This window comes from Salvelinus fontinalis, chromosome 26 (assembly GCF_029448725.1).
Source record: "Salvelinus fontinalis isolate EN_2023a chromosome 26, ASM2944872v1, whole genome shotgun sequence".
Taxonomy (NCBI): Eukaryota; Metazoa; Chordata; class Actinopteri; order Salmoniformes; family Salmonidae; genus Salvelinus; species Salvelinus fontinalis.
The window spans coordinates 16,965,902-16,981,151 of NC_074690.1; the positions used below are offsets into that span (position 1 = coordinate 16,965,902).

General features: G+C 38.0%; 1 protein-coding gene and 2 long non-coding RNA genes across 4 annotated transcripts; all 3 read left to right on the top strand.

Moving 5' to 3' along the window:
- The first annotated feature begins 770 nt into the window (after positions 1-770).
- LOC129823754 (complement factor H-like) lies at positions 771-8,075 on the top strand. Of its 2 annotated transcripts, none has more exons than XM_055882717.1 (12): positions 771-892; positions 1,559-1,771; positions 2,446-2,625; positions 2,923-3,102; positions 3,228-3,263; positions 3,890-4,015; positions 5,190-5,255; positions 6,394-6,564; positions 6,680-6,853; positions 7,061-7,222; positions 7,404-7,426; positions 7,614-8,075. In XM_055882717.1, exons 1-11 carry the CDS (start codon positions 808-810, stop codon positions 7,418-7,420), a joined length of 1,410 nt encoding a protein of 469 aa, XP_055738692.1. In that variant the 5' UTR covers positions 771-807; the 3' UTR covers positions 7,421-7,426; positions 7,614-8,075. The 2 variants fall into 2 exon arrangements, with proteins under 2 accessions (XP_055738692.1, XP_055738693.1); XM_055882718.1 differs by having other exon boundaries at positions 1,580-1,771.
- Positions 8,076-10,684: 2,609 nt separating this feature from the next.
- LOC129823757 (uncharacterized) lies at positions 10,685-11,544 on the top strand. The gene is made up of 3 exons (XR_008754683.1): positions 10,685-10,774; positions 11,041-11,232; positions 11,455-11,544. It is a non-coding gene; the product is annotated as an uncharacterized LOC129823757 (long non-coding RNA).
- Positions 11,544-13,131, top strand: LOC129823758 (uncharacterized). Its single transcript, XR_008754684.1, has 4 exons — positions 11,544-11,631; positions 12,526-12,651; positions 12,891-12,916; positions 13,002-13,131. It is a non-coding gene; the product is annotated as an uncharacterized LOC129823758 (long non-coding RNA).
- Positions 13,132-15,250: the final 2,119 nt, after the last annotated feature.

The window sequence follows — 15,250 nt, forward strand, 5'->3', positions numbered from 1 at the left end:
CTTTATTCACATCTCTGAGTTTAAAACAGTCAGCTTTATTCACATCTCTGAGTTTAAAACAGTCAGCTTTATTGACGTCTCTGAGTTTAAAAGAGTTAGCTTTATTGACATCTCTGAGTTCAAAACAGTCAGCTTTATTCACATCTCTGAGTTTAAAACAGTCAGCTTTATTGACCTCTCTGAGTTTAAAAGAGTTAGCTTTATTGACGTCTCTGAGTTTAAAACAGTCAGCTTTATTCACATCTCTGAGTTTAAAACAGTCAGCTTTATTGACATCTCTGAGTTTAAAACATTCAGCTTTATTCACATCTCTGAGTTTAAAACAGTCAGCTTTATTGACATCTCTGAGTTTAAAACAGTCAGCTTTATTGACATCTCTGAGTTTAAAACAGTCAGCTTTATTCACATCTCTGAGTTTAAAACAGTTAGCTTTATTCACATCTCTGAGTTCAAAACAGTCAGCTTTATTCACATCTCTGAGTTCAAAACAGTCAGCTTTATTCACATCTCTGAGTTTAAAACAGTCAGCTTTATTGACGTCTCTGAGTTCAAAACAGTTAGCTTTATTCACACATAATGAAGCATTATTTATAAGACAGTTCAATTGAAGTCAGCTACACCCCTTACTGTTCAAAACAATTCTGTTTTGTTTGAAACGCAGTCAGATGCACCAAAATGTACATAGCCTATTTGGAAACTCTAGAGTTTGGAACTGCCCTAGGCAATGATTAACTTGCACACAGCTGACCTAAACTATTTGTGAAATCCAGTTGACTTTATTCGCCAGTAAGCATTTGTCAGAGTCGCATGGGTTATCTATTTTGTAGGGAAATGGGTGAACCAAAATGTTTGTTTTTTGTTCTATTGATTTGGTGTCTTTGCACAGTACACGGTAAGAGCTTCTGTTACGTGGCATCGTTCACTTATCATTTTACAAAAAGTTTATTTCATTTGATGGCAATTTTGATTAAAATATCCAAGTGGACCTTATGCTCCCACGTTGTCTATGGGCTATTACAGATGGACTCTATGGTCGTGAGCCTCACATTTCATACACTTCTAAGTGGTTGGCATCTTTACTGCCATTCCATTACATGTGATCATTACAGGGTAAAGGCCTTTCATTGGTGAGGATGAATTTTCAGGGTCATTGACAAGCATTGGAATTGTTAAAGGGATGTTTCATTCAAAATGCAACTGAACATAAGCTTTTCTCGCACCTTGGCTGTGGTCAAATCCCCAAGACAGATTTTGGATATGTGTTTTGCTTATTTGGGTATTTGATAGTCATGTTGTGTTTGGTCACTGTCACCAGTGAGGGCACAGTTCACAGTTCTGAAATCATGTCTTAAACACCTTACAAACACTGAAATACAATTCACTATACAAAAGTGTCCCTTTCTGAAGAACTCATCTGCATTAGGTTTTTGAAAAGTCAAAAGTGTTCTCATACACTTTTGGATTGTGATGTATTTATGCATCACAACGTCACAATTCAAACTGCAAAAAAGTCATCTGAAATGGTTGTTATCAGCTTTACTGTTCCTTTGATAATTAGGCCAAGGTTACTCCATTTCAGCTCAAGATTCCCAACAAAGCTGCCAAAAACCCAAACTGGATCGAGGTTATTTTGACTCGGATAAAGAAACGTACCAGCATGGCACGGAACTTTACTATGCCTGCGATAAAGGTCGGAAACCTGTGGTTGAGGGGTGGTGGGCGATGGTTAAGTGTGAGAACAGAAAATGGTCCCACATACCTAAGTGCATAGGTAAGTGATTTGAGCATTTTTACAAAAAAAATGTATCATGAATGAATTGTCAGAACATTGGTGTTAGAGATCATGGGAAGACTTTGAGGGTTCCTGCTGCCCTCATAGAGTATAGTGTGTACTGCTCACTGTTAATACCTGCATGTTGTACTGGGAAGTCACCAACAATCTTGTATTGCTTATTAACACGTTTTCTGTTCAGGGGAAGATGGAAACACTGTTGATGACTTTGTTTAAGCTTTCTTTTCATAATATGTAGGGAACTCCTTGTACAACAGCCTAATTGCACTAGATCACTAGTACTATCAGGAACTCTCCTAAAAGGGACCAACTACATCACATGCTATCACAATACATCTCCAAACCCTGCCCCAAGTCCCCAGTCACCCTTCGGCAGCCCTGATTTAGTGTATATGGCCTCCTGGGGCCGCACTTAGGCTTCAGCTTTGTAAACACGAAATCCTGAGACTTTGGGTCAAGCACCGGGGTAAAACCTGACAGTGGAAAATGTCTATACAGCTCTTTATGTCACATGGCACAGATAGTAGACTAGTCCATCTACTTTGTCTACCTTAAGATAAATACAGACATGCTGTTTGGGTCAAACCTCACTCTAGCTTTTCTCCCTCAGTTGATTCAATAAGATGTTTATAATTGAAGTTTTTGTTTTTCAGATGAGAACAGCTGCATTGCTCCAGAGAACCCTAATGCTAAAGTGAAAACCCCTGATGTGAATGGATGGTATCCCAATAGAAAAATAGTTTGGTTTGGCTGTGATTCAACACATATCATTAAGGGCTCTATCGCAGCTACGTGTGAGAATGGGACTTGGACAGAATTACCACTTTGTGTAGGTGAGTGTGTTCTCAGAGTTGTCTCGGTATAAAACCCTTGTTTTGCTCTACTATGTGGTAGGATAACGATGGCATAATGATGACTTTTTGATTACATTGAATTAAATATTACATTCTGTATTTTTTCACGTCTTTCACCACAGAGGGTGGTATTTAGTCATTGTATTCTCCTTCATTTTGTTAAACATTCAGTGATTGTCAGTCGAAGCAGCATGTGTCAGTGTCACGCATGAGAAAGATGATGTGCATAGCAACATGTATTAGTGTCTGTGTTTCCACTGTCTTGGTTCTTTACAGAAAGAGACGACTTGTGTGGAGAACCTCCTCTTGTGACCAATGCAGTTGTCACTCATAAATATCAGGAGAAGTTCCAAGACGGCTCTAAGATAAATTATAAATGTCAGGATTCATATACTTTTGAAGAAACTGACTCTAGTGTTTGCATATCTGGAGATTGGACCACAGCTCCCACATGCAGTAAGTGAAGTCCTGGCATTAGAGCCATCATTTTATAGTGTGACTCCTGTTTCCTTGTTTTTTTTAATCTTCTGTACCCTTCTGAATAAATCATTGATATTTGTTCCCTGCCTCCCTCTCAATAGTTCCAACTCCATCCCCCACAGAGAGGGCCAGCACAGGTAAAAGTGACCAGTCATTTTGTATCTTAGGCAAGAACAGCTTTGTTTACCCCAATGGCAATAAACTGGCAATAGCAATATTGAACAATGTAACTGGCCAAACGAGCTAAACAAACCTGCAGGTTTCTTGTTTGGTGACTGACATTTCTATGAGATGTTTTACATTGCACAAATTGTGCCCCCTGATATTCCCAAAACATCCCAGACTGATGAACATATGAACATTGGGTCATTGACATCAGTTGATGTATAGTTTGTAGTAAAACTGTATAGTTTGTAGTAACAGCCTTCAAACTAATGTTATTAATCATGTAATATTATTATTATTAATCTTGCTATATTATTATTATTAATTATGTTATATTATTGTTATTAATCTTGCTATATTATTGTTATTAATCATGTTATATTATTGTTATTAATCATGTTATATTATTGTTATTAATCATGTTACATTATTGTTATTAATCTTGCTATATTATTGTTATTAATCATGTTATATTATTGTTATTAATCATGTTATATTATTGTTATTAATCATGTTACATTATTGTTATTAATCTTGCTATATTATTGTTATTAATCATGTTATATTATTGTTATTAATCTTGTCATGTGTGGAACAGGTGAAGGAGACAGGAGCACTTCGAGTGACAGAGGGAATGGTGGCACATCTAGAGGAGGGGGCCACAGCACATCTAGCGGAGGGGACCACAGCACGTCTAGTGGAGGGGGCCACAGCACATCTAGCGGTAATCTCATCCAAATGAGAAATTCCATTAAAAAATATCCTATTCCTTCCTCAGTTTAGTTCAGCCAGTCATACATATTGTAACAAACCTGGCATTGATTAGACCTTTTGCAGGTACCGTAATGCCACAATATTCTGCTATAACTAAGTCTTAGCAGGTTAATTAATTAAATACATAGTGTGAATTTATAATGTTATTTGTAAGAGACCCTTAGGTCTCTATTCAGTCTGGATCGCTGAAACGTTACAGGTTTTTGGTAATTTCTTTTGTTGGTATTTTATTAGGATCCCCATTAGTTGTTGCAAAAGCAGGAGCTACTCTTCCTGGGTTCCGCACAAAACATGAAACATAATACAGAACATCATTAGACAAGAACAGCTCAAGGACATAACTACATAAATGTTTTAAAAAGGCACACGTAGCCTACATATCAGTGCATACACACAAACTATCCAGGTCAAATAGAGGAGAGGCGTTGTGCCGTGAGGTGTTGCTTTATCTGGGTTTTTAAACCAGGTTTGCTGTTTATCTGAGCAATATGAGATGGAACGAAGTTCCATGCAATAATGGCTCTATATAATACTGTACATTTTCTTAAATTTGTTCTGGATTTGGGGACTGTGAAAAGACCCCTGGTGGCATAAGTGTGTATGTCAGAGCTGTGTGTAAGTTGACTATGTAAACAATTTGGGATTTTCCAACACCTTAATGTTTCTTATATAAAGAATAAATGATGCAGTCAGTCTTTCCTCAACTCTCAGCCAATAGAGACTGGCGTGCATAGTATTGATATCAGCCCTCTGATTACAATGAAGAGCAAAACGTGCCGATCTGTTCGGGGCCAGCTGCAGCTTAACTAGGTTGCGAGTTACAAATTAAAGGTAATTTCCGATTGAGTTGACATATGTAGAGTTTACCGTGAATGCAGTCTCCGCTAAAGCAGGAACATTGCCTTTAAATTTCATCAGGCTGTAACGCTGCATTTCCACGATACAGATTGATCAGTGTCCTAAGTTTCATGGCCTCACTCAAAAACTAATGCAGGAAAAGTAAATGACAAAAAAAACAGCTGTAGAATCAATGTATTTATTATGTCTTGTGGTTTCCAATGTCTAATGTCACATTTCATACCAGGTTCATTTTTACAGATATCTGCTGTAACTGTCTCCAACAGGTGAGGAGGCCTCACCCAATGTCAGACCCCCTGCCAGACCACAACCTAGTAGTCCATTTTTACCTGGTAATTCAAGCTTTCTGTTTTCCACTTTTCAGCATTAGACTTAATATAATAATCTTATTTAGTGAACCAAACAGAAGCTAGTCCGGTAACACTTACTTGAATCTTCCAAGTGTGATGCTTTATCATTTGTAACAAGCCTTTATATTGTGTTATAACAAGACTTTAACCCCATCAGTGCTGAGACCCCAGCAAAAATGGGCTTTTCATTTATCTGACTTTCATTTATCTGCATGTCCAGGCCTTATATTTAGCCTTGCAATTAAGTGTTTTCCCATTTTATTTTTAGAACAACCAGGGCTACAAGTAGAACACAAAGCAATTTGACATAAACAATTGCATTCATGACTTTTATTAACAAATGTCAATTTAAAAAACAAGGTGATAAAAATGAATTTATTTGTACGCTGTAGTACAGAAAATGTTTGCTCATTAGAAAATGAGTGACAACTGTGTGAAGTTTGTGACAGCATCTATGTCAGCTTATTACAGTATTATAGACACTATGTCCTGGGATTTTCTATGATCTTCTATGTAGAAGAACACCTTACCTTCTAATGACTCTTGTGTAGCTTGTGAGGTCATAAAGCAAGACATGTTACACGTGCGTGTTCGTAGATAGATTTTAATAGTTAGTAGCTCAAACCATTCTGACTCTACAGATGCTTTTGTAAAAAGGCCCTTTGGGATCCGTCCTTGTCTCACAGACACCAGTCTAGCTCCGCCCTCGTTAATCACACAGGTTGGTACCAATGGAGGCAGAAGAAATACACTAATCCAATGGTCCAACCCAGAAGTCTGTAGCTCAAATACACTTTGTTTAAAAAGGGGTTAGAAGTCCTAAAACACGCTGACAGTGTAATGGTGGGACTGTTATGTCTCTATATGCAATTTTCAACTGGCTGATATTTAGTCCAGATCATTATGACATGATTACAAGAGACATCCAGGGGTCGTATATGCTAATTGCACATGTTATAATGCATTATAGCTGAATCATAATGCATCATATTTGGATGCTTAGAGTACATTTTTACCACAATTCCTTTCACCTGGAAGTGGCCTGGTTTTTGACCTGAAATGTCTCAGAACAATATGAGCATTATTCTTGTAATCCTGAAGAGCTGTATTTGTTGTTCAGTTGATAGGTGTGGAGAGAAGCCAACAGTTGATAATGGGGATTTTATCAGTGACTCTGACAGCAATCGAATGGCACTGACCTTCAAATGCATTAACTATTATAAACTTGTGGGTCCAGAGCAAGTGATGTGTCATAGTGATGAAACGTGGTCAGTGCTACCCATTTGTAAAGGTAAGTAAATTAATCACTTGCTACAATTAGCAAGATACCATCACACACCTAACTGTCTTGTCTCATAATATATCAACCTTTGTTAACACTGTTATGTCAACTCTTTATATACCAGCTCCCTGTACCGTTGACAAAAGGACTTTTGACCTGCTGGATCTTAAAAAAGATATGTTTGTGAAGGAAGGAGAGAGTCAGACATTTCTCTGTAAAGAACAGGATTATTGGAAACGACCTTTTGTTGCTGATGTTCGATGTCAGAATGGAGAAGTGACAGTTGGCAGATGTACATGTATGTATGATGTACTACACACAACGCAAAGAAACAGAATATACAGTACTCAATCAGCACAATATTTCCTTTGTTTAGCATTTGTTTATTTAGTTTAGTTTATGATGTTTAATGTGTACTGTAAATGAGTCCCTATAAAATATATTATCACAAACTCAATGTATAAACCTTCATTAACACTTTTATATTCATTCTCTTTTTACAAAGCGGGCTGCAAACTGGACACATGGAATCATTATTGGCTGGATCTTACAGAGGATATGTTTGTAAAGGAAGGACGTCAGACATGGGCCTGTAAACAAAAGGATTACCGGGGTCGTGTTGTTGCAAATGTTGAATGTCAGAGAGGATATGCAACCGCAAGCAGTTGTAAGTCAAATGCAACAGTAGGAAAGAGAAAATAATCAACTGAAACACATTCTACACAGGTTTTTGTCAGTGTGAAAACGTACTGTCTTTAAGTTACAATAGTTGTACATGTCAGTTACTGATTATGCTACTGTAAGCCTCATAAGATTCTAAATATTAACTACAATGTCATCCCATTTAGGTTACCTGGAAAGCTAATATTTGGTAAGTGTTTATGGATCTCTACACAGGTATTAAACTCAAGCAAACTTCAATGGATGTTTTCTCAGTGTCAGATATACATTAATAGAATCAAGAAATGGTTTTGCCAGTACCATAAATACTACCATTAGTTGTAGTGAGTCTCTCTCCTCTTATGTAAGTTCAACAAGGATGTGTATTTTCTTCACAGGCCTGGTGAATCAATGAAACAAACCCACAGCTGCAGCAAATCCCCTGGAAGAGAGGACTTCCCACGTTGGCCACCAATCAAGATCATGATATGTTTGATAAAGTTGCTTTTACATTTGGTTCATGATATGGAATCTGTCTCATAACACAGGGGGTTAGTAGGGGAGCAGAGAGGAAAGGAGGTCCACCATCTTAGGATAGGAGGCTGTCTGAGAAGATTCAGACAGTCATTCTGAACGATTCAAAAGTCATGAAAAATACATGTTGAACATAATGATGGGAAGGTAAACAATTGATGAAACAGTTGATCAGAAAAACATTTGATATTGATCCTCTATTCATTTAAAGCAGCAAACTACTGATAGTCAATGGAAGTCAAATCAATTAAATGTACAGTATACAATGAACATGGATGAATGTAGAAAATGTCATGGCTTGGATCTATAAAAGAGATATAATTAGACATGTGTGTGTGCTTTTATATGCGTACATTGGTTTTACACTAAATCAATTCACTAACAAATGTGTCAAACACAACACACATCAACAGTTGACACTAACCAACAACTAACTATCCAGAAGCATATTCAGAAGAACAAAAGACAGAAATGACTATTAAACATATTTTAATAGTTTGAACAGTATAATGAAGACAATCTGACAATATGGCCTCCATATAAGAAGGCTTACGCTGCTGCTACTCTCTGTTTATCATATATACATAGTCACTTTAACCATACCTACATGTACATAATACCTCAATTAGCCCCAATAACCGGTGCCTGTGTATAACCTCACTCGTGTCATAGCCTCGCTACTGTATAAAGCCTCACTACTGTATATAGCCTCGCTACTGTATAAAGCCTCGCTACTGTATAAAGCCTCACTACTGTATATAGCCTCGCTACTGTATAAAGCCTCACTACTGTATAAATCCTCGCTACTGTATAAAGCCTCGCTACTGTATAAAGCCTCACTACTGTATATAGCCTCGCTACTGTATAAAGCCTCGCTACTGTATAAAGCCTCGCTACTGTATAAAGCCTTGCTACTGTATATAATCTCTCTACTGTATATAGCCTTGCTACTGTATAAAGCCTCGCTACTGTATATAGCCTCGCTACTGTATAAAGCCTCACTACTGTATATAGCCTCGCTACTGTATATAGCCTCACTACTGTATATAGCCTCACTACTGTATAAATCCTCGCTACTGTATAAAGCCTCGCTACTGTATAAAGCCTCGCTACTGTATAAAGCCTCACTACTGTATATAGCCTCGCTACTGTATATAGCCTCTCTACTGTATATAGCCTCGCTACTGTCATAGCCTCGCTACTGTATAAAGCCTCGCTACTGTATAATGCCTCGCTACTGTCATAGCCTCACTACTGTATAAAGCCTCGCTACTGTATAAAGCCTCTCTACTGTATATAGCCTCTCTACTGTCATAGCCTCGCTACTGTATAAAGCCTCGCTACTGTATATAGCCTTTCTACTGTCATAGCCTCGCTACTGTATAAAGCCTCACTACTGTATATAGCCTCTCTACTGTTATAGCCTCGCAACTGTATATAGCCTCTCTACTGTCATAGCCTCGCTACTGTATATAGCCTTTCTACTGTATAAAGCCTCGCTACTGTATATAGCCTCACTACTGTATATAGCCTCACTACTGTATAAAGCCTCGCTACTGTATATAGCCTCTCTACTGTCATAGCCTCGCTACTGTTATTTTTCATTGTCTTTTAACTGTTGGTTTTATTTCTTTACTTATCTATTATTCACCTAATACCTATTTTTTACATTAAAATTGCGCTGTTGGTTAGGGCCTTTCACTGCAAGCTCTGTACCTGTTGTATTAGGCACACGTGACAAATAAACTTTGATTTGATTTGACACAGACAAGTCAAAATTAAACAAAAGGTCTGAATCTATGCATTTAACATGATAAAGCTTTGGAGATGTTTAAGATGTTATTGTAATTTCATTCAATTCTGTCCAAGGATAATATATATATATATATTTTTTTAATTTACAGGCATTTCTACATGTTCTCCTCTATTTGGGAATTTGCACCACATCAATTCAAAGCATCAGCATATTTTTGGTTTACACTTTTGGTCAGAAGCCAACAATCACGCCAGTCAAGTCTCAGTCTTTCCGTGGTTGAATTGGACAACAAAGTGTTTCGCAATTGGTGCAGTTCATAAAGAAACTGCAAATATTTGTTTGACCTTTGGCATGTGTTTGCTAAATAAATATTATTTGGTCTATGTATCCCTTAACATCTGCTTCTCGACTTCAATAGATCTTAAAGCCGTCTGGAATTGACACTTTTTCTCAATTGATTTGGCGCATTGAAGGGAACAAAGGTCCATGCTCTTAAAACAGTTCATCCAGACATCGAAACATACTTCTAATTTTGCTAAATAATCCGTAGTCATTGCAAAATCCAATATTGCTTTCAATTTCAATATATCTCTTTAATAAATCAAATTTCTCCATCAAAACTACACACGTGTCAACCATTGATTAGTTCATATCTTAACACATTTTTTTGTGTGTGGATGCATATTTTTTCACAGGACCTTAATCATGGACATGTCCTCAAAGAAATTGTTAACAAAAGATCAATATTGGTCCTTGAATGATATCAGTCATTTACATTTCTCAACATGGATGCATCTGAAACAGTCTCAAAATAATCAAATACTAGTAACTTTAGTGAGACTTTTACAGAACATAAGAAATATTTGGAACTAGTGGTTGGCCCATTTCAGAGTTTCATGGGATTTAATGTAAGATTTTTGTTTAAAAAAAGAATTCAACACATCATTTCAGATATAAGCAATGCTTAGTTCATTATATGAACAACGACAATAATTAAATGTTAATTCATTCACTTTTTTTCCATTGTAAAAAAAATTATTATTTGTTAATTGTGACATCTTGTATTTTCCCACAATGCTGCCCAAAGGCACAAGTTTAAGATCCACCCCCGACAATAATTACCTTGGTTGAATTTAAAAAGCCCCAACTCAGACTCAGACTCCCGTTAATTCATTTCTCAGTGTACATGTAACACCAGTGGAGAGAGAATGAAGGAAATAACACTGTATGTCATTATTGTACTACACATCTGGTCCTACGGTGTTAAAGGTAAGATATTTTGATACACACTAACTATTCATTCAATGAAGATTGCGTTTAGTCTTCTTTACACATTCAATGAAATTGAACACTGATGTTTTTTCTTAAGGCAGTGCCTATATGTGGTGTAACGTGTAATTAATAAAAAGGCCTAGTACAGGGCAGAAACACTCATCTATACATTTCTAATCCAAGATACACTGTATTTGTTGAACAAAGGTCATTGTGCAGACAGATGATGCATAATAATAAATGTCTTTTCTGACATTTTTCAGCTCAAGAATCTGGAAAAGGCTGTCAAAGACCTAAACTGGACAATGGCTTTGTTGACCCGGAGCAGGAAATGTACCAGGATGGCACGACTTTGACTTATGCCTGTGATAGAGGTCTGAAGACACCAATGGAAGGCTGGTGGGGGATGATTACATGTGAGAATGGTAGATGGTCTGATAGTCCTCTGTGTACGGGTAAGTACTGTCTGCTCTAACCTTGATCTATAGCAAAGAGGCTTATGTAAGAGTGGTGTAAAAACTCCGAAAACTATCCCTTTTGGTACAGGAAAGAGGGGATGTTGGTGTGACAGGACATATGATACACTTGTGTTGTGAACAACATTCAGTACTATCATCTCTTGTACTTCGTTGTCCTTTATTTCTTTACTAATCATTGTTTGTACTGTATCTTCACAGCCAGTCGTTCTTGTGATGCACCTCCTCAAGTGAACCATGCAACCATTGTTCAACAATATCAAAACAAGTTTAGTGATGGAACAAAAGTGGTTTATAAATGCAAAAGATCCTACATGATGGAAGGGAATGCAGATGTAGTCTGCCTTTCAGGAGAATGGACCTCAGCTCCCACATGCAGTGAGTACTGACTTAAAGGGATTGGGCCAGATTTTGGCAAATAAGCCCTTTTGCTACTTACCCTGAGTCAGATGAACTTGAGCATGCTAGCCGTTCCGGTAGACTTCCAGTCACTGTGCTAACGCTAGTTAGCATTGGCTCGCAAAACTACCTCTAACTTCCTTCATACTGGACGCAGAGACATACAATTTTTAACCATTACTTCATCTTGATTTGGGTAAATCGAAGCAGGGCATAAAATCTCACACTATCCCTTTAAGATCCAACTGATGTCTGTATACTGACGTCTGTACTGCATTTATGTGTCACTGAAGAGAGCAGTACAGTATTGACTTTGAGCTTCAGTCCAGAGTCCTCCAGAAGGGTTTCTAATAACATAATCACATGTTTAAAACTGACCATAAGCCTTGTTTCCTAGCCGTTTCATTGAAAAGTCAAAAGTGAGCAAATATCATTTCATGTAATAATCACATTTATCTCTTTATCTGAAATCTAATCACATGTTATTGGCCAAGTACACATATGTTTAGATGTTATCACATGTGCAGCGAAATGCTTGTGTTTCTAGCTCCAACAGGGCATTAAAACCAATTAAAATAAATAACAATACACACATAATCCAGAAAAATAAAGAAATTAAGAAATATCAGAACAATATTTTTTTAATATGCTGCTATACTGTAAAGCTTAGCTGGGTCATTCATTAAAGACATAATGGGAATGTATTGTTAAATTTTTAACGGGTCATTTCACAGCCTTCCTTGCTGAAATCTAACCTAATGCAGGTAAAGTCAAGCACAACAAATGCAACCTGTGGAAACCATTTATTTGTACTTGCTGATTTCAATCTTTTACCAGATACATTTTCACACCTACCATAACTCTCTCCAACAGGTCCTGAGGCCTTACGGAGGTGTAGGGCCAACGAGTTTCAGTGCCGTAACAGAAGGTGTATACCGACCACCTGGAGGTGCGACAAAGACAATGACTGTTCCGACAACAGCGATGAGGAAAACTGTGGTAAGTCAAAAACAAAAAACTTTTCTGAAATCTACCAATTGCCTAGATACCTTAATATGCTAATTTAGCTAGTGGGGGAGAAGGTCTCGGTGCTTTTCTTCCTCTATGGACCTGTTTTACCTCAGTCATTCTCAGTAGGTGTATTTTGTCTCTTAGTTACAATAGTTGTACTTAAATTAATGTTACAGTAGGCCTATTTTCTTCTCTCAAAACATGAACTACCATGTCATCCCATTCAGGTTACGAAAATGTAGATCCATAATGGGTACGTTTTTTGTGCATCCCTACACGGTGGATTACAAAACTTGTTCGAGTTTACAGTATTAAAAATATTATGATTTTTATTTCAGGTTGTTCATGATGAAGATGTGACTTACTGAAAGACCTGAGGATGGATGATACCGTGTCCATTTGTTCACATATCAAAAACATATGTGTATTTTCTTAACAGGGCTATGAACAGCAAATCACTCGAAGAGAGGAAGAGAAAAATAGATTGTTTAGGATATAACTGATAAATGTAGCTTTTACATTTAGGTCATGATATAGAAAATGATTTATACAGCACACGGGGTTCAAAATTCAAAAGGCACTCGTACGTCTAAGCAGTCTTTTTTGCAGGTGCATGGTAACGGTTGAACAAGATGAAGGAAAAAGGAAACCGTACACGGCTCTTGATAGTATCACTGCTCTTTAATAAGCTTATTATTATCGGCCTCACGGCCTTCGTCAGAGCTTTTAGCACAAGGGGTTAAAAGGGAGGGGAGCAGAGTAGGGTTCCATCATGACCGATCTCCATCACCTAAGGAATAGATAGAGCCTCCTGGGTGGCGTAGTGGTCTAAGACACTGCACTGTAGTGCAAGCTGTGCCAGTAGATATCCTGGTTCGAGTCCAGGCTCTGTCGCAGCCGCCCGGCCAGCAGGGATGTTCTTGTCCCATTGTGCTCGAATGACTCCCGTGGTGGGATGAGTGCAATGCCTGCTGACATGATCACTAGGTGTGCTAAAGAACTGCTCATGACTGCATTAAATTTGGAAACAACACTCTGAAACTGTCAATAAATGATTTACATACAGTAAATGAATGTATATGTGTGATCCTCCTGTATCTTACATACATTTTTCTTTATTTAGAGGTTGAATTGGACAGAAGTCGAGTTTATTTAGAGGTTGTATTGAACAGAAGTCGAGTTTATTTAGAGGTTGTATTGGACAGAAGTCGAGTTTATTTAGAGGTTGTATTGGACAGAAGTCGAGTTTATTTAAAGGTTGTATTGGACAGAAGTCTAGTTTATTTAGAGGTTGTATTGGACAGAAGTCGAGTTTATTTAGAGGTTGTATTGGACAGAAGTCGAGTTTATTTAGAGGTTGTATTGGACAGAAGTCGAGTTTATTTAGAGGTTGTATTGGACAGAAGTCGAGTTTATTTAGAGGTTGTATTGGACAGAAGTCGAGTTTATTTAGAGGTTGTATTGGACAGAGAAGTCAAGTTTATTTAGAGGTTGTATTGAACAGAGAGAAGTCGAGTTTATTTAGAGGTTGTATTGAACAGAGAGAAGTCGAGTTTATTTAGAGGTTGTATTGAACAGACAGTGAGAAGTCGAGTTTATTTAGAGGTTGTATTGAACAGACAGTGAGAAGTCGAGTTTATTTAGAGGTTGTATTGAACAGAGAGAAGTCGAGTTTATTTAGAGGTTGTATTGAACAGACAGTGAGAGGAGTCGAGTTTATTTAGAGGTTGTATTGAACAGACAGTGAGAAGTCGAGTTTATTTAGAGGTTGTATTGAACAGACAGTGAGAAGTCGAGTTTATTTAGAGTTTGTATTGGACAGAGAGAGAAGTCGAGGTTAAGTCGGGTATGTGCTGACCAACTGGCAGGTGTCTTCACTGACATTTTCAACATGTCCCTGATTTATTCTGTAATACCAACATGTTTCAAGCAGACCACCATAGCCCCTGTGCCCAAGAACACAAAGGCAACCTGCCTAAATGACTACAGAACCGTAGCAATCACATCCATAGCCATGAAGTTCTTTGAAATGTTGGTAATGGCTCACATCAACACCATTATCCCAGAAACCCTAGACCCCCTCCAATTTGCATACCGCCCAAACAGATCCATAGATGATGCAATCTCTATTGCACTCCACACTGCCCTTTCCAACCTGGACAAAAGGAACACTTATGTTAGAATGCTATTCATTGACTACAACTCAGCGTTCAACACCATAGTACCCTCAAAGCTCATCACTAAGCTAAGGATCCAGGGACTAAACACCTCCCTCTGCAACTGGATCCTGGACTTCCTGACGGGCCGCCCCCAGGTGGTGAGGGTAGGTAGCAACACATCTGCCACACTGATCCTCAACACTGCGTGATCAGTCCCCTCCTGTACTCCCTGTTCACCCACGACTGCATGGCCAGGCATGACTCCAACACCATCATTAAGTTTGCAGATGACACAACAGTGGTAGGCCTGATCACCGACAATGTCGAGACAGGGTATAGGGATGAGGTCAGAGACCTGGCCGGGTGGTGCCAGAATAACAACCTATCCCTCAACGTAACCAAGACTAAGGAGATGATTGTGAACTACA